This window comes from Podarcis melisellensis, assembly GCF_964234715.1.
Source record: "Podarcis melisellensis genome assembly, chromosome: 11".
Lineage (NCBI taxonomy): Eukaryota > Metazoa > Chordata > Lepidosauria > Squamata > Lacertidae > Podarcis > Podarcis melisellensis.
Window position 1 is genome coordinate 22,685,116 of NC_138543.1, and position 20,634 is coordinate 22,705,749.

At 38.6% G+C, this 20,634-nt stretch overlaps 1 protein-coding gene and 1 long non-coding RNA gene across 2 annotated transcripts in view; one reads left to right on the forward strand and one right to left on the reverse strand.

Moving 5' to 3' along the window:
* The window catches only part of FBXL17 (F-box and leucine rich repeat protein 17), a 151,916-nt gene extending 137,275 nt beyond the window's left edge, over positions 1–14,641 (forward strand). The window contains exon 9 of the mRNA XM_081930594.1: positions 11,848–14,641. Coding sequence (XP_081786720.1) covers positions 11,848–11,985 — 138 coding nt within the window. The 3' untranslated portion in view covers positions 11,986–14,641. The remainder of the gene's footprint in view (positions 1–11,847) is intronic.
* On the reverse strand, positions 12,684–18,495 carry LOC309380708. Its single transcript, XR_014173060.1, has 2 exons — positions 18,040–18,495; positions 12,684–12,969 (listed from the first exon to the last, which is right to left on the reverse strand). It is a non-coding gene; the product is annotated as an uncharacterized lncRNA (long non-coding RNA).
* Positions 18,496–20,634: the final 2,139 nt, after the last annotated feature.

Below are 20,634 nucleotides of genomic sequence, written 5' to 3' on the forward strand. Positions count from 1 at the left end.
TACATAGGCAAGAGTGGCGTGTCCATTTACTCCACACAATTGCATTCACATTAGCAGTTATTAACCAAAAAAAGCAGCAAATGCATATTGGGCATATGATAAGCGTCTCTGATACTGAGTCAGTGATGTTAGTACATTTTTTTGCTGCTTTCTGAATTTTATAATTTCTGTCTTTAGTGGGTCATGACATTAATAAAGCAGTCTGTCTTGTCTTAAAACACAGAATAGCAAAAAAATACTGCCGTCTGACTTTCAAAAGAAATAATTTTCAGCTCAGTAACCTTGATCACAAATCCTCATTGTAAAAACAGATGAACCAAAGAGCTTTGTGTAGCTCACTCAGAGGAGAAATGTTTCAACTCAATGGCCTTGATTCTTAAATTTCCCATATATTTTTTCCCCTTTACCGTTTAGAAACACGTTAAGAAGCTCCTGCTTCCTGCATTCTCTTTTTACAAAAGCAAATTGTAAATATGAAGCTATAAAAAGCCTAGCTTCCGAGCCGAAGAACCACTATTTTGTGAATTGATAGAACATAATACCTTAAACTTGAATGTTTTGTAAAAGCCAAGAGAAGAAAAGTGTGTGAGAGTCTCCTTTGATGAATTGGGCTAAGATTATCTACTTAGGCTGTTCAAAGGGTTACTTGACCCTGGGATTTAGATTTGACCCCGAGTCACCTGATCAATTTTACATACATATCTTTTGTGGGTTTAGTTAAAACAGCTTGTACAATCAGGAAAGACTTAATAAAAGCAATATATTTATCCTGTCTTGAGCTGCTAAAGACAATCAATGACCTTGATGTTGCAAACAGTTTTTAGTACAACATCAGTTAAACTACGCATACTGTATATTCTTTATTCCTTTAATTGCTGGCTTATACTTTCCTGGCTTCCTACAAAGGGACTGCATGCTGTGTAGGGAGACAACTGAGCTAGCAGGAATAAAAATCTGCGAGACGGCTGCAGCACAAATGGGGAAAACTGTTTCTGATTAATGGGAAACGTATATTGGGTATCTTGATGAGAATGCTGTAAAGTGTGGCATTAGGGGGACTATTGGGGGTCATTTAACTTGCTTGTTAAACCTCTTATGTGCAGGAGAATGAGGAAAGTAGCCATAAAAAGAACAAATTTTCGGAAGCTCTATCCTGAATTTAAAATGTTTAAAATGCCGTGTTGGCAGCTCTAAGAGCTACATGCCTCTTCCACATCTAGAGAATAGAGAAGTTATCATACAAAACCACTTCCTTGACTTTTCTAACTTCATGCAGAACTAATTTCTTCTTCCAAATGCCAGTGCCCAGAACATTAATGAGAAGGGTTTTCGAATGCCACTGTGGCAGAAAAATGTTCTTTCATAAAGTTGGGTGGGAGCCACACATTGGTCCAGTCTGCCCCTCCCCCGGGTGCTTCTTAGCCTTTTCCCAAATGTTATTTAATATTGCTATACCTGATAGCCACTCCCTTCTTATGTGGCATTGCCTGACATGCAAGTAAGGAGCTCAGAAACAAAGAGAAATAGATGGGGCATACAGCAATAGATTTCCGCAATCAATACCAAAATACTCTTCATGACATCATCTCTTCAGAATTTCTTTGAAACACACTTGAAATAAATTTAGAATTACAAAGGCGTCAAGGGCCTTGCCAAAAAAGATCAGAGAAACTGCAGGCCTGAGTAAAGGCAGGCTCTGTTTGATTCCATCGATTATATAACTGGCTCTAGGCTATAGATGTCACTAGTGGCTATTCTATTGATCCACACCATGAAAATAATCAGATTAATTCATTTCTCATTAAGTTGCCATTTACTGTGGTCTTTTTGATTTCCAAGTACAGTGTGGAAGCAACACATTCACTGCTATAGGGGGGCAGGAACTGGCTTCATAATCTTAGGACCATGAGAAATAGCAATTTTATGTCTCCATGAAGTCTTAAGTGTTGTTTTATCAGTTTAAACCAAGTATTCTTAAAATGACTTTCATTGTTTTGCCCAGTTAATGGAGGCTCAGTTTCAAGGAACATGATATAAGACGTAGTTGGAGGTCTTTGCATAAGAGCAGTAGCACCCAATGACTAAGGACATGACATCTAGTGTCATTGTTCCTCAGGGGTAAGACAGGAACATCAATCACTACTCCTTCTTGACAGAGCCAGAAGTCACACTGTGCAGCTGCCCAGATGTGGAGATGCCCCACAACTGGGACAGTGCAGGAATTAGCTCTGTCTGTGCACCTATACAGCCCCAACCTCACCCCTGCCCCATCCCCACACTGTCCCAGTAAGATGCAACAACACTGGTATCCCCCCCCCATGTCACCTGCTACTGCATAGTTGCTAAGTAAGCAGCTAAGGATATTTCACATTTTGTAAACCCCTAGAGCAGGCATGGAATTGTAGTCCCAAAACATCCGGAGGGCACTGTGGGTTAAAACGCACAGACCAAAGACATTTGGAGAGAAACACTGTACATTTTCCAATGTTCCAAGTGGAGTCAAGTTTTCATCGCAAATTTGCTGGATAGTGCCACACTGGTGAAGAAGTAATCCGTTGTTATATTCCTTCTCGAACCCTGTAAATGCGGCATTTTCAGTTACAGTCTGGCTTCAGTTTCAAGCTGCTTGGGCCATCTTCTTCCTTTCCCACATACATGTCTGCATCATAAACTTATGGGAAAGAATTCAATGTGGCAGCAAGTGGAATATTTATGCATGGAGCATGGTCCCCTTATGCAATGAGGCTCCCCTCCCCGTCCTCCACACACTCCTAAACCTGTTATGGGGGTTCCTTCAACCCTCCAGAGCTGTTCTGGGTAGACATGTTGGAGCAGAGGGGATGAAGTCCTTATTCTATCTACATAAGTACTTAGTTGTATCCAGTATTATGCCTACTCACAGTAGACCCATTGAAATTAATTGTCATGACTAACATAGGTCCATTAATTTCAATGGTTCGATACAACCCATAATGTTTTGGCACTGTAACATGACCATTGTACATCTTTGAATGACACTAATTGTTCATTAGTTGTAACATTGCCGTATGATGGCGCAATGTTTTGGTAATTATATCCCTCAGGTTGTGCGAAGGAGCAACTTTGTCTTTTGCGTTGTTGTTCAGTCTTTAAGCCAGACATCAGAACTGATGAGCTGTTTCTCCCCTGCCTGCAATTCATCATAGCTCTTTATGCCTTCCATTCAGGATTCTGAAATTTTGCAGGTTACTTTCTTAGGATCTCCTATATGATGCATACTGTTTTCATATTAACATTCTTCTCCACAAAACCACAGGGAGGGAAGTGAATCCCTTTTATTACCCCCCTCCAAATCAATTTTCAAGGCACCTAGTACAAAATGCCTTATCCATTCTTCTGAATTTCAGCAAGTTTCTTACCTAAAGGTACCTCTGTACTGTACGCTATTTTCATACAAATGTTTATATGGAACAGTAGGGGGTGTTAAGTGGTTACCTTTTTAACTACAGTCCTTACAGGAAAGCACAGCAGGTATCTTTCTGAAAATTTGCAGTATTCACCACACTTTCTTTTTTTCTTTTATAAAAGTAATTATTTTATCTTTGTAATGTATTTTATTCTGTTTTTATTATGTCATATATTTTACTTTTTATAATGGATTTGGCGAGACAAAATAAATAATAATCAAACGTAACCACAAAAATTTCATCCAGTTATTTCCAAAAGTAAAATTGTTACAGCCATTACAAAATGTTCTTCATAATAGTTGATGGATATGCTTTCCATACTGGGGTTTTGGTTTGGACCCAAGTCAAATTAGGCAGCTTCTGAATTGGTCCAAATCAAATTGGATTCCCAAATCAAGTGCCAAATTAGGATCTGAAATAAATCTTACGATGCATTGCAAGTGGGGAATGCTTCCCTGTGCTTTTAACTGTAAGCCTGAGAATTATATTTATCTGATCATTAATATAACTTTGTCATATTAATATCAAAGGACAAAGAGCTGTTAAAAAGATAGATAATGTCAATATCAAGTCATGTGGCTATTTCTGGTAAATAGTACAAAAGTTTCCTTCACATTATCTCAGTAAGCTGGTAAATATTAAAATAAAACAGTATTTAAAAAATGGGTTTAAACAAAAAAGAAAGACTTGAAATAACTTGTGGTTCTTGTATAGAATTACAAAACCTAATCTTTTCTAAGTATGCAGCGTTTATTTCCAGCCACAAATGGCTGTAATTTGTTCAAATCAAATATGAAGCAATTGTGTGCAATATTGTGTAATATGGGGTACTGTGTGTAATATTGGGTATACCAGATCCTCTCACTCAGAGAATCCTATTAGAAAACAATTTACTTCAATGCTTTCATCCACTCCAACCCTATCCAACGTGTTCTTATTTTAAATTTAGATTTGCAACATTAGCTTTTTAAAAGATAGAACAAAATATGCTTTTGAAGGGAAATGGAGAAGCTTTCTATTAAGTCTATGACTGAAAAGTGCTTACTGAATTGCTCAGGAAGAAAAGTTTTAGACAGATTATTTCACATCTCCAGTTTAACCAATTCATCCCCACATTGTTTATAATTTCTAATAAATCCATTTTCATAAATTATCTATAAACAGGAAACAAGTGAGTATAGATGACTTACATTTCTTTTTGTCTTGCTTCTACTGTAAATTAGAAGTGAAGTGGTAAAAGAACCACTAAACTTTAATAACTACAAACCCTCAAAGTACAGCTATAGACCTACAAAAATACACAGTGCTTCAGAGAGAGAAATTATACAGGGAAAGCTGGTCTATAGACATCAGTTTGGTTTTCTTATGACAGCTACAAACATTGCAATTGCTGTGGGTGTCACCAGCATTTCCCTTTTACTTAGTAGCATAATTATTTGGAGCTTTTAACAATATTGTACACAAACAGGAAACTTCATAAGATGGCCTCCATTTTTTCAGAGCCTATCTAGCTGAACTTAACAAAGCATAAAGAGGCTAATACGTTACAAAATTGGGTTTCAAACATCCATGGGTGGTGTCAGGGAACTGCCATCGGAGAGTCAGGTGGTGGAAGGGCTCAAGGAGGCTAGGAGAGCCTCAGATGCGGAGGAAGGAACCAGCAGGGGGAGAGGGAGAGTTCCTGCAGAAACTCAATCGGAGGAAGGGCTCCAAGATGTTTCCAGTGAGAATAGCGGGGAGGGCTCAGGAACTCCGCTGGGGACGCCCACTCCGCGGAGGAAACTGTCACGCAGAGAATCCAGAAGAAGAGTTTCCGTCAAGGAACTCTTATGTTGGAGTAAATTCCGGAAACACCCACTGACGGATTCTGCCAGCGATTGAGGTAGCCACGTACCCATGGCTCCTCGAACTGGGAAAGTTTAGGAACTGATGTGAAGCTTGGAGGACTTAAACGCTTACGCACGAGCAGCCCCCTTTTCCCATTACAGGTGGTTTACAATGTCTGGTTGCAGGGGTACAAATAATGATTGTGACATTTACATATTTAAATTGTTTGCAGCAAGATTGGAAGTCTGGTTTACTAATTCAAAATTATCAGTGCATTGGCTAACCTCTATTAAGGTCAGTTTAAGCCCATATCTTTCTTAACCCTTAAAAAGAAATATATGAGTCAGTCTAGGTTGCTGTCAGGGCCTGGGCAGAGGGGGAGTGGTGGATTCCGCCTCCCCAGCCTCACCCTTCCAGAGAAGAAGACGGTTCAGGGGTTTGAGAGAGATCACCGCTCAGAGGCAGATGAGCGGAAAAGCTGGGAAATAATGGGAAAGGAGGAGGAGGAAGAAGAAGCACCAGAAGGGTGAAAGCTGACGGACACAGTGTCTTTAGAAGGCATTCCAGATCCCCCTCTCCCAGAACCCGGCAAGCATTAGAAGTAGGAGAGCAAAGAGCTCAAAGGCAGAGGGCACTTTTCAGCACCCGTATATTGAATAAAAAGCAGTTGGTAAGAACTTTTCCTTGTATCCGTTCCTGGTAACCTGCCGTGGGGGGTCGACCCTCTATCGCCTGACACCATCAAAGCACTTACTATTAAGAGAGTTAATATGGGCAGACAATGGGTGACTTACAGGGAATTGCTGGACTACGCAAGGGGCGGCCCCAGACTGAAACCTAAGGAGAATTTAAGAAGTCAAGTTACGGATTGGTTACAATACCACCTGATAAATGATAGGTTTAAGGTAGACCAAAAAAAGGGGGGTTGGTTGGACCAAAACTCACAATTTGAAAAAGAACTGTTACAAAATAAGGATAAACTTCTGTATAAAATGTATAATTTCTTATTAGAATGGGAAAGGATGAGCTAGTTAAAGCATCTATGACACACTGGGCAATAGATATAGGACACAATATAGACATAAACCTTTGGAAGAAACTTTGGAAAAGTGATTTGAAATTTACCGTGTGTTATTTTCTGAAAGACAACTGCTTGCAAATGATTCATAGATGGTATTTAATTCCAAATAGACTGGCTAAGATGTAGAAAGCAGAATCAAATACGTGTTGGAAATGTAAAGAAATGGGAGGAACCTTTTTTCATATGTGGTGGACATGTAGAAAGGTGAAAGAATATTGGGAAATGATTTATAATGAATTGGAAAAAAAGTTTACATTTACCTTCCCCCAAAAAACTAGAATCCTTTTTGTTGGGAATAATCCAGACAGAAATTCCCAGGGGCCAGAAAAGAAGAGTGGAAAATATTTATTGAATATATGGAAGATAATTGTATACAGCTGAAAGCACTGGCAGCATTAAGATAAATTCAACAGAGTTAACAATATTTGATTGATGTAAACGTGTAAAATTGATTTGAATGGTTATAGTAAAATATGCAGGAAAGTATGGCATCTAATATGAACCATGGATGGAGAAGAAGGGAAGTCATTGGATATTTTAAAGTTTGTAAAATGTTTAATTTGAAATGTATAAAAATGAGAGAGAGAGAGAGAGAGAGAGAGAGAGAGAGAGAGAGAGAGAGAGAGAAAGAACCAAGTTCTTGCAAAGTTCCTCAACTGTTATCTGAGTACTGAACTTCTTCCTCTGAAGATCACTTCAATTAGTCTTCACTGGAATCCACAGTCCTAACAGATAACCTTCAACAATGCCTTCAACACTTCTTGCAATCTCCTACCATGGCCCAAACAGTCTGCTGTAACCTGATCCCTTTTATATGCAAAGTTACTTGCCAACTCTGCCCAGTAACACAGATAAGAGAGTCACAAGATTTCTGCTGGTGCATTGTGGGGAATGAGTCATCTCTGCTGACTCATAGAAAATTAACTCATTAACTGCAATCCTTAATAGTCCAAACCTCTGACAATCATTAGCAGACCATTAATGACCACTAATGACCCGAACATATGGAGAACTGCAGCAGTTCCACTGTTATATGTGCACAAAGTTTAATGAAACAGGAGAAGTGAAATTCAGTCACTTCATGACACTTCATGAAAGAGGGAATACAAAGAGTATTTCCAAATGTAGAGATTGCACTGCATATTTTTCTAACATTGATAATTACTAACTGCTCTGCAGAAAACTCTCTTTCTCAGTTGAGAAGAATAAAAAACTCACATGAACAACAGTGTTTCAGGCAGACTAGATTTGCATAATATTTGTGTCATTTAAAAATATAATATTTTATTTGATGGCTTAGTGTTGCTTTTATTTTGTGTTATGTATGGAGGACACCATAATCCTTTCAGTGCTTAGGGCCTCTAAAGGTCTTAATCCTGCCCTTTCTGTAATTCATTTTGACAAAGTGTTGCATCAGTATTCTGGTGAACACTGGCTTTCACCAGGTGCATTCATTACCAGGCCACTGCTGTTGCTTTCGATCCATAATTTAAATCGAAGCACATTGTTTGCCTTAACATTCAGGAAATCCAGAATGCAGATGTTGTGCTGTGCTGTGCTGTGTGTGTATGTGTGTGTTATTCAACTAGTCCTAAGCCCCTAAGCACTGAGGTAATCATTGAAACTCTCTGGAACATATCGGCCTTAACAGATCAAGTGCATAGCACATCACACAAAATGACTCCACAAACCTTTCATTGTGTTGCAGCTACAGGCAGGAATTATAATTGGGCCACCTGAGAATGTTATTCATTCAACTATTAGGTTTTTAAAAAGTCAAACATTTGTTGTTATTTTTTTTAAAAAAATGACTTGAGGAAATAATACCTGTAGAGCAGCAGGATAGCACATAAACCTGCCTAGTCCATTAATTGTAAGCAAGGCAAAGGTGGTGGTTGCATAAAAGTTTTTCAGCCCAGAACAAATGTGAGGGTTGGACACTGGATATCTTTCTCTGTCCACAGAGTTCACCATGAGTATTGGAATCAAACATCACAGAGAAAACACCTGCAGGAGGACACTGTTCGCTTCTGCCTATGGACTGAAGACCTTCCATCATTGGTGCTAGTACCATATATATGTACCATCTCCTAGTTTTTATTGGAATTTAATGAATAATGATAAATAGCTTATCAAAAATATTTTTTGTCAACAGCAAGTTGATCCATAGGGCTTTAATTGGCACTAGTGATTAGCCATTATTTATTTTAGTACAGTGGTACCTCGGTTTTCAAACGTAATCCATTCTGGAAGACTGTTGACTTCCGGAACATTTGAGAACGGAAGCATTTACTTACGGAAAACTCAATATGGCAGAGGCATGGCACGATCGACTTCCGAAAAGCATTCAAAAACCGAAGCAGTTACTTCTGGGTTTTTGGCGTTCGAAAACCGAAATGTTCAACTTCCAAAACGTTCGAAAACCAAGGTACCACTGTACTTCTCCAGCTTCCAAATGGAGTTCCTTATTTTGGGCAGCTTCCCACATTTCAGTTGTTGCTACATGGAAGGCACAGAAGTGAAATCTGTGTATATACTATCATCATGCATGGTTATCTACAGATTTCATGCTGTTTTATGTCAGAAAGGTGTTTTGTGTAGGAAAAAACAGATTCCTTTACAGGTATAGATCATATATCCAGTGATAAAGGACTCCTGTATGTGCAGTGGGCACGAACCGCTTCCTCTGTGCTTATGAAGAGATATGTGACATAGTTATTCATGTATATGCATGCCCACTTTCATCTTGCCCGTTTTTGAGGGTGAAGAATCTCACCTTTCAATATGCATTTGCAGGTACTCATCCCAGTTTGATGAGTATGTGAATTGTAATTTGTTTAGTAACCTGGTTGTGTGACCATTATAGATTTTATTTGCCAATGTGAATAAACTACAGAGTTTTTACAGAAGATTTTCCAGAATATATATTCACTATGAAAAACAAATAGCTGAATGAATGAATGAATGAATAAATGAATAAATAAATAAATGTTATTTTTAATCAACCTCTGTTTCAGGATTTGAGTGGATCCTTTTAGGCTTTATGCTTCTATTTTGCCAAACCTTTATTAGGCATTACAAATATAGGTCATCATAAAACATCCATATATTATATATATATATATATATATATATATATATATATATATATATATATATATATATTGCTTTCGTAGATTTTCACGGGTACAGGAATGCAGGTTTTGGTGTCCTCGGGTGTCTTCCCGTGTAAAAGTTGGGGTGTCTAGGCGACGTTTCGACGAGGTCTCACTCAGCTCTGTTCCAGTAACAAGAAGCCGAAAGCACCAGCCTGAAGATGACGAGTGAGACCTCGTCGAAACGTCGCCTAGACACCCCAACTTTTACACGGGAAGACACCCGAGGACACCAAAACCTGCATATATATATATATATATATATATATATATATATATATATATATACACACACACACACACACAAAAAGCAGCTAGGCTTTATAAAGGATGTTTTAAATATTTAAATATGGGTTTTGTTTTTTGCTTTTGTTTTTTTAAAAAAGGATGGTCCCATTGCACTGCTTTAAGCTACAGAACAATGCTAATATATGTAGTTTGACCTCATAAATCAAATTAAAACTGCTTTATATTTCTTATTTTCACAATTAAATACTGTTGGGAAATTCAGCAAAAAGTGAAAGCTTGTGTTCTTTTGTAGTTCTTTTAATGGCCTTCCCATATCCAAGAGCTGTTGTCCAAGATAACTATATACAGTGGTACCTCGGGTTACATACGCTTCAGGTTACATACGCTTCAGGTTACAGACTCCGCTAAGCCCTAAATAGTGCTTCAGGTTAAGAACTTTGCTTCAGGATGAGAACAGAAATTGTGCTCCGGCGGCAGCAGGAGGCCCCATTAGCTAAAGTGGTGCTTCAGGTTAAGAACAGTTTCATGGTTAAGTACGGACCTCCGGAACGAATTAAGTACTTAGCCGGAGGTACCACTCCTCGCTCCTTGGAGATGTTTTCTCCATCAGTGTTTGAGATATGACAGTGTTTTCATCAGAAGCAATGCATGGAGGCTTATGACATTACTACCAAAGAAAATCATTTCTCTTTTTCTTTACTAGCAATTTAGATGTGTGCATTTTTTAGAAATAGTATTTATGGGTTGGGGTGTATTCTTGAGTTGTGGGTTTTTTAATTACCCTTAATAATGCTAAATAATACTTTGTTTTCACGCAACACTTTCCCAACCTTATTTCAGTAATCTTTGCAACAACTTTGTAGGGCCTAGATTATTATCCACATATAGCAGAAGCAGAAGCAGAGCAGAATCCATTCTTGGGACTACTTTCTTCTCAGCTTTTAAAATGTGATTTACTGATGTGTGCAAGCTACTAAGGGGCTTGTACCATCACAGATCTCATTCTGATTTATTAAAAGGCAGTTGCTGCTTTTAGACACCTTTGGTGTTGCTGTAATGTAGTTGTTTACAAAAGTGTTTAGAGCTTGCAGGGTCTTTGTGTTCTTGGAAAAGAAGTTAAACCTATTTTCTATCCAAGTTGCTCTTCAGTTGACAAATCTCCCAATGAAGATTGAGTGTTTCTATTATCAAAGCAGAAGAACTGTAGATTAAACCCGTCATTTATCCCTGTCATAAAATGCAATCACTGTTCATTCTCTGCACTGCCTAGCACAATTGCTTCAGTTGGGAATTCTTTTTTTTTGGGGGGGGGGGAGGTTGAAAGTAGGTGGATATTTAAGGTGTTTTGGTTGTGCTTAAAAGATTTCTGCCAAGGAGGAATTAAAGGAAAGTGAATACTTATTTGTGGCAAGAATGGAAAGTGGTTGTCATGGCTATTACTGGGCTTGTTATCTCATATTAGTTGGACGTAGGGCGCGAAAATAGGAAGTGCAAAGTGAGCAGTTGTTCTGCTGAGACACTCTGTCAGATTTAGGCAGCTGAGTATTTAAATTAAATATTGATGTACCTTTATATGTTCAATAAAGGTTCCAAAGAAAGCTACCTAAAAGTTGTGGTTCTTAGGTTAATCTATTATTTATCTAAAAGGACCATGGAAGCTGTCTGTTTCTGTGATATGAACTACAATCAGCTTTAAAATAATTGACAAATTAATCCCCTCGCAGCACAGCGGTTGTAAAGGTGTTAAGTTTAATTAGGTCTTTCTGATTGCTTTGTATGATCAAGGAACAAAGGTGGGATCTCTGGATAAGGTCTAGCAAGGATGCTCCTGACCTGCGTGGCTTGTATATTTTAATTATTGATGGCCGACATTACAACTGTTACCCAAAAAAGGACCTTAATTCTAAGTTCATTCTCACCAAGTAGTATAAAACGAAAACCATCTCAAGAAGATATTTGTGAAGATCCTCTTAACAGATCACTTTTCTTTTGCTCAGATCCATATTAGCCAGCCACATGACGAATCCATTGTTGACTCCCCCCTCCCTTTTTTAAAACATAAGTGACAGATTCTTTCTTTTGTTTGCAGGTGAATGAAGTGACTGTGGAACAACTAGTCCAGCAGCATCCACACATCACTTTCAGTACTGTACTACAAGACTGCAAGAGAACTTTGGAACGGGCTTACCAGATGGGCTGGACACCCAATATGTCAACTGCCTCTTAATTCCTGATGTGATAGTCAAATACTCGGCAGATTTAGGCTGAACATTTGAACACTGTTAAGTTTTTTATGAATATTTTTGCTTTATATTAAATATATGTTAAGCTTTTAATATTGAATATACATATACATACATATATGTATGTATCGTTCAATGTAGTGGGGAATGTCTATTCTGTCTTTTCGTGGAAATATTGAAAGAGAAACCTGGTCAGATATATTTAATTTTTTGGGAAAGTTTATTTGTCAACCTAAACATCTGCAAGTTGAGTAAAATGTTGCAGAGGGTTTGCAACTTTTTTTGATGCAACATAACTGTAAGTTTACATAAAATAGAAACACTATTTGGATGTGTGTGGTTTTTTCCTACTACAAGTTCAGGATAGAAACAACTCTTTAAAGATGCATTGTAAGATTTTTGTATACATAAATCTGATGTTTAAAAGCCTTTTGGCAAATTTATTGAAGTGGGTTTCTGCTAGTTCTGTGGGTAGTTTCAGCAATGTAATAATACATTACACTTTTTTCTTTCATGTTTTTTTCCTTATTTTTGCTGCTCATATTTCCTTTCAGATAGGAAGTGTTGATTCCTTTCCTGGACTCACTTAAATTAGAGACTGATCTTAAATGGATGCTACCCACATTTGTGTGTTTGAGCTGCACAGTTGTGAAAATTCACAGATAACTGTGATGCAAGAATATAACATTTTGATGACAAATCCTTATTTTGGATGGAATCTTTAATAAATGCTGGACTCATATGGAATGGATATTTAAGCAGATGATCTGCTGGTTTCTGTTGGTGCTGCCAAAGTGATGTTTTTGCCCTGCATCTAGTTTTCAGTATCTTGTGAATGCATGTTATTTTGAGACACGCTTCTGTAGCAGTTGTTCCTGGCTGAATGTGCCCTTCTTTTGGTTTCTCCATGCTTGCACCTTCCGGTTTCCCACAACGTTTTCATTTTTAACAATGTTCACTAATCAAATCTGAAAAACATAAAGATAAATGACCAATTCAGAGGTAAAAATTCATAGTTTTTCCCACTCTGTAAAAGAACTGTGGTGAGCCTTGGTCTGTACAATATTTCTTCATCTCTCCTGGGGCATGCCAAAGGCACTTGGAACTGGTTAGTTAAAACTATAGTTAGTTCAGACGATCCAGAAGTGGTTCCTAATGCTGACATGCTCACTCACTGTAGTTTAAAAGAAGCCACCGTTTCCCATGTTTGGATGTGGTGAAGAACTATGGTTTGTTTAAAAGCCAGAACCTAAAATGGCTTGTGTAAAAATCCAGAGTTTCCTGTTACGTTCAAACTTGCCAGGTTACATATTGGGGCATGTCCCAAGTGACCCATGCACAAGTGGAAGGCATTTTTGCTCCTTTATGGCAGGCGGTTTCTCTCCAATCCCTTTCCCTAGGCTGTATGCCACATCACATATCAATTCATGTTTTTTCAGGGTGGATGGAAGCTGCAGTGGGAAGGAATATGAGAGCCCCCAATCTCTGTTTAAAACATTGTGCATGGTTCTTCGATCTATGCCTTTGCAGATATACAGCTTAGTGGATTCAGAATGTTTCCTTCTTCTGCGCAACCACATGTATAGATCATATTGAGAAAGTCTAGTGTGAACTCTTTGCTACAGTTTTCCAGACCCACAGAAATGGTTGCTGGTTCAACATAAGCACAGCCATGTGTTTAAACTAATCTTTCTCTGTGCAGTCATGTATCTGGATTCATTTTCAGCTGGAGAAATGTGCCCCTGTAAACTGACCTAATAACAAAGTTATCTTAGACAGGTATCCTTATACACACTTACTTGGAAGTAACTTCCATTGAACACAGTGGGACTTCCTTCTGAATAGGCATGTGTAGTATTGCGCCTTACTCTTCTGTCATCGCTGGTTAGTAAATACTGAATTAAAACAAACGAATTATGGTTTTTATTGTTAAGCTAATTAAAGACCCAGTCCTGAAAGTGCCCAGTTCCAGCGTATAATTTTCTGCTGCCCAACTGTTCTGCCATACCTGAAGTTGCCACAGTGCAAAACGTTTGGAATCCAAAACAGGCTTATATGTGCAGAGAATGTTGTGATGAAATGGTTAGTTTTAAGCCTGTTAAACTATTGTGAAGGGTTAAATTTGAAGACAGTTGACGAGCATACACTGGAAACACAGACAGGGCAATAAGTAACCTTTAGAATGTAACAATTTGATAAAGGGTGATTCTTCCCCTCCCATGCAACACTGTGTATTTGTTTTTTAAAGGTTAAAGTGTTTTAATCCAAAATATCAAATGTTCAGGCTTCACCTGAAGAGTTGCCATTATTGTCAAAATGTTTGGCTAATCTAGAAGACTTTAGGCAGCACAGCTCTGAAAACAACATTAGTATGTTTGTATAAATCACAAGTCCAGTCTCGCAGCATCAATTCCTGAGGACAGAAAGGGCTTGCTGTGTCATTTCCGTGACAGTTCTTTGAATGTTTTCTTATTAGATATTTCAAATTGAGACTAAAAGCCTTTGCAAAAGGAAAAAAAAACCCTGTACAGTGGATTTTGCTTGGCATGTCACAAACGTATGTGAATGCATATAAATGCAGGGCTTTATATCCACTTAAATAGTAGCAGTATTTTCACAAATAAAGACAATGAATGAAAATGATGCCTCAGCATTTTTTCACTTTTAGAAGTGCACCAATCTCTGTAATTAATATATTTCAGTTGTTCTGCATTGCTCTTAACCTTGTAATTAGCTGTAAAAAAAAAAGAGAAACACACAGTGGGAACTATATTTTTGGTACTCATGAAACTTTGCTCTTGTTTCATTCAGGAATTAGGCAAGTATTAGAAATGGGGGGGTGAGAATTTGAAAATTAAAAGAGCCCCGCTCAAATAAGATGGCCCCATGTCAAGTAGAGAGCAGTCCCCTTCAAGCTGGGCCAAATTAAATATGGGATTGATCTGCCACCATATCTACTTTCCTGTCCTCTCAGCCAGACCACCATGCCACCTGCAGTTCAGATGAGGGTCCTTTTCTCGATGACAAATGGCTGATTCCATGCATCAATTACAACAAAATATAGCGTATCTCATCATCCCCAGGAGAAAATGATACATTTACCACAGACAGCTTTGTAGGAGTTCCCCTCAACAGCAAATCATATATTACCTGTGTGATTGCCTGCTGGGCATCAGTAGCCCGGGGGGGTTGGCAGAGAAGGAGGAGCTTTGGTCTGCTCAAGTATTGAACACAGAAAAAAATCCATTATGTAATTTTTACAAAGGAAGCAGAATATTGTGGAATGCAAAGGTGGTCCTGTTGGTCCAGGGCACGCACGCACATCAACAAAGCATCACTTGGAAAGGCAAACATCTGCTACTGTTTTCAGTGTCGTTGCATGCAAAGCCACAAAAGAAAATTGGGCAGAATTGGCATTGCTGTTAATATCTCTCAGACCTGATGAATGCCAGCCTTGCATTAAGCAAACAAACAAACCCAGCTTTAAAAACAAGTCCATTTAAGAAAGCATCTAAAATGTTTGCATGACAGTGAATTTTAACTTGTTCAGCTCACAAGATCTGCCGAATGTAATGGACTATTGAATTTTCCTGTTTCAGTGCCTATAGAAAATCCCTGACAAATGAGGAAATAACTCTTCTCCATCTCCCTCACTTTACACAACTGACAACACAGACAGATTGTTTTGTTTTCCTTTTGGTTATCGGTAAATTCGGAAAAGGGATTGCTGAGTCTGTTCTTCAAAGTGCAAACATACAAACAAGACATTCCAGACTTGTGTGTGCATTTTTGTAGATTGACGTACTGTAAAGATTTGGCAGAGGGGCCTGCTTCAGCACAATGGTGATGGTTTCATTTTTTACATGCAACTATTCCCTCTCTCCCCTTGCCCTCCCTAAGTGTTTGGAGAAGGTGAGTTGATTGCAGAGGAATTTTTGAAGAGCTTTCTTAGACTTGCAGGTTTGGTATTTGCAAAAGAAAGGCAATGGTATTACACCTCTGTAAAAGCATTGGTTTCTCCCCTCTAGACTATTTTTCCTTTATAAAAGAGAAGTTTACATCAATAGATTTCTTTGATCTGTTGCCTACCCCGATCCTTGTAATTCAGTCCTTAATCAGGATTAGATTGAAGGCAAGCAAGCATGTTTTAGTTGCTGATTTTATTTTTCTGATCTTGATTTAATTCATAACTTCAAAATGTGGAGCTGCTTTATACTATCTGATCCAACATTGTCTTTTTCTGACTGATAACACCTGTTTGGGTCATAGACAGAGGGGTTTTTACATCACCTGCTGCCCATTCTTCATGCATTATCGTACACTGTACCACTGAACTGTGTCCCTTCCCAACCCCAAAAAAATCCTTCAAGGATAACTAATTGGTTGAATGCAATATATATGGCATCCATATTTATAAAGGGGACCCCACTTTCATTTCAGTTGTTTTAATTCTTCCACCCCTGCATCTTTTTCTGCTTGCTTTACCTTGCATGATGTCACCCTCTTGTTGTCTTCTAGCTACCTTCATCAGCAGTTATCTCCACTTCTCATTTCACACACACAGTTTACACACACAAATTTTATCACTGCAATAGTTTCAACTTCTCAATATCTCTGCATGTCTTCAAATGATTCCAGCTATCTTTCTGGCTGTAGCCAGCCTTATAGTAGATGGAGCCCATTTTTAGAGCACCCGGTCTATAGGTGGCCCAGTCATCAGCTTCATAAATCTCCATTGAGTCACCTCACTGATTCAGGAACTGCCACAGAGCACCCTAAAATACTCATCAATCATTACGGACACTCTTCCTGTGGCAAAATACCTCGCACTTCCCTAAGCTCTCACTGACGGTTTCCAAAAACCCTTTCAATTTAACACAAAGCACATTTTTAGATATATATATATTTAAAGTTTCTATTATGAGAGCACATCATTTCATGCCACAATCTAGATTTGTGCTTTTCAAATGTGAAACTTTTAGCCCACTTCAGCTTTAAGCCTTAATTTAACTGTTACAGCTTTATCCAAATAGTCTGTCAAATGTTATGTAAAACTGACTATTATTTATTTGCACTGAGAGAGATAAGGAGAGGCTTTCCTATCCTTTAAAAAAAATTTATTCTCAGGAGTAAGTATAAGGGAGGGTAGGAAGGTGGGTGGATGAATGAATTCATGTAAGGAGAAACTATGGCTCAGCAGTCTTGTATCTGCTGTTAAGACTCGAGTGACGTAAAGCTTTATTTTTTATGGGCAGCTGAATGATTCTGTGTTAATCTCTCTTGATTTAGCCTTATGTGGGTTCACTGCCAATTCATTTGGCTTTGAGTTCACAATGGATGAAAGCTAATGTTGGTGCAATGTTATCTAAAGTATCTAAAGGGGCGATTCAAGAGTTGCTTGACTAATTTAGTCCCGGAATTCACATATGTGCTATATACATACTGTTATCCCCATCTACTCTGCATCCAGTGTGCTCTCAACAGTGTTTTGGGAAGCAGTATACACACAACATGATCCACAATTCATATCCTCTTGTTTTGATACATTTCCCATCAAACCAGCTTTGATCCAAATTAAGGAAAAGGGCAGCCTTGTTGTGTGTTAAGATGTACAAGATTTAGGTTTATAACAAAATCTGAAACTGAATTGTGGCCTTTAAAAAAAAGGTGGCAAATAATAATAATAATAATATTTATACTCCACCCATCTACCTGGGTTTTCCGCAGAAACCCATAGAAATGTCATGTAAGAGTGTGATTAGAGGAAACAAACCATGTAGCTAACTAAAGTTCTGCAAAATTAAAGTACCTTTCACTCACCTGTAATCATTCCAGCTACTCTGTCATCTTCTCTCTACTGCTGGGAACTGGCACGGGGCTAAAGACCAGGTGTAGGCTGAGAGGGATGGACGAGACCTTTCCATACAGTCATGGATCAATAAGTCTTCCATACTAGTTTTAAATTCTTTTGTTTTTGTTTTTTTACTTAAAAGCAAACAAACCCAGACTAGAACAGAATGGCTCAATCCAAATCTTACCATGCTTTGGAACTAGGTAGGCATGTGCATGTTCATCTATGGCAGCTGGCAGAATCTGATGGGAGCTCTAGTCCAAAATATCTGGAGGAAACTGAGTTAGCAAAGGCTGATCTACAAGCAAATGCATCGATCAAGTTTGGTGGTGACCAGAAAAGAATCTGAATCAGGTAAACACGGGGCTATCTTTTGCTGGAACAGGGCAAAAATGTAAATCCCAAATAACTAGTCTAGAAAAGAACAAACGTCTGATTTACATGTGTTGAGTTTCTTTTAAAAATCGGAACATCTAAGACTAGGCTACACACTTAACTTCTTTTCAACTCATTCTGCTTATCAAATAATTTTATTTGATGTGTCCTGAATATTTTAGAACTGAGACTGTAAAAAGCATAGGCACAGCCAATGACAAATAATAATAGTATTTTCAGTGGTCTTCAACTACGCTTTACTCAGAGTAGAGCCCCCAAAACGGACTTTAGCCATGCCTAGCCTAAAGTTTCTGCCAGCTGATGATGGTCTTGCCTTTCAGGATATTTTAGTACTTCTGGACCTGCTCTTTGGGAAAGTAAGAGAAATGTCCTGTTCTTTAAAGATAGTTGATGTCTCACTTTATCTTCTTCGGGATTCAGAACTTGGCTGAGGAGAAAGACAACTTCTTCTGCCAAACTTAAGTTTGCTGCCTTTCAGATAAAACTATAATGTCACAGAGATAAATGGATATACAACTATACGCAAGTAGTGCTGGATCGATCCCCCCCAATTGTGGTGTGCTGTGTCCATCCAGCATGCAAATCTCTCCCCAATAACAACTGCAAAAGCACTAGCTCTGGGTAATTGTTTTGAATGGATGTCAATTTAATCAGCATGAAATAATACCAATATTACTTAGTACATCTTGGGCAGGGGGGTTATCTTTCAGCAGACAAAACTATAGTGCTTTGAATAAGCTATGCAAAAACTGGATTTTATTAACTTTTACAAGGAGGTAGCAGGTTCTAGCAATTGCACTGCAGTACATTTGCTTTTCCCAACCTGGCTTCTTCCAGGTGTTTTGAAGCACAACTGCCATCATTGAGCATACTGGCAGGGGTGACGGAATCTGCCCAAAACATCTGGAGAACACCAAGTTTGGAAATACATGCATGTATGGCCACCTGAGAGTAAGTCCCATTGACTTAAAGGTAAAGGTAAAGGTAAAGGTACCCCTGCCCATACGGGCCAGTCTTGACAGACTCTGGGGTTATGCGCCCATCTCACTTAAGAGGCCAGGGGCCAGCGCTGTCCGAAGACACTTCCGGGTCACGTGGCCAGCGTGACATCGCTGCTCTGGCGAGCCAGAGCTGCACACGGAAACGCCGTTTACCTTCCCGCTGGTAAGCGGTCCCTATTTATCTACTTGCACCCGGTGGTGCTTTCGAACTGCTAGGTTGGCAGGCGCTGGGACCGAGCAACGGGAGCGCACCCCGCCGCAGGGATTCGAACCGCCGACCTTTTGATCTTTTGACCCATTGACTTAGTGCTGAGTAAACATGCATAGGATTGCTTTGCCATATATTGCTTTACCTTTAGGGTGGGTCTTCTATCAACCGAAATAAAACATACATGGAACTCAAACCAACCAAAGCTAAGTACCTCTGGGTCCCATTGATTTCAGTAGGACAGATATACATTGTCTGGAGAATTCAAAAGTTTGCTCTCTGCTTTGTGATAACTTAGATATTGCCGTATTGTGGCTTTGTTGTTATTATTTCGATCAGTGGACCAACAATCTGTCATTTCTGTTTTTATTGTTAGTTCAAACAAGAAGTGTGTGAAGAATTATAATAGACACCTAAAGAGAAATAAATAGTGAAAAAAGAAAAAATCTATTTATTATTTTATGTGCCCAGAGTCCTCTAGGGTGTATTAAAGAGCCCAGATTGCCCCCTCAGCATAGTATCTTGTCTCTGGCATAGTTTTAAATCAAGCAAAAGCACAAGTGGCCATATAGACGACACTTCTCAAACTTCAGAGGTAACCCATTCTGAGTGATGTGAGAATTGGGGCCACTGTTCCCTACAACCTATGCATATTTGAAAACTCCAGGTTCTGTTTATTCCACCAAGAAGAATGCAATAAAATAAGGAAAAATCAGTGGGGAGATTTTTTCTTTTTTCTTTTACATGACAATATGAAGGAAATTTAGGCACCACACTAAAAATTTCTCCTTCTGGGGTCTTCCCATCATCGATACATCAGACCAATGCAAGATAGCTGATGATGAATCAGCAACTGTTTATGGAGATTGATGCCTGCCCTGGAGTAACATCTTATTTTTCTTTATTCTTTATAGCAGTACATAGGTTGAGAGCAGAGACTGTCAACCGGGAGCACCCTGCGAGGTTCCCATATTAATCATATTAGGGTTTAAAATAAAATGCTGCCTGAATACATTTGTTTAAAATACGAGAATGATCTACCTTGTTTGACACAATATCATAAATATAGGCGAATAAAGTAACATATATCTGGTAGCTGTTCTTCTGAGGGCAAGAGTTTGAATGAATCTCAATATGCAATATCTAGAAAAGCTATTTATCATAGGTGACCGCAAGC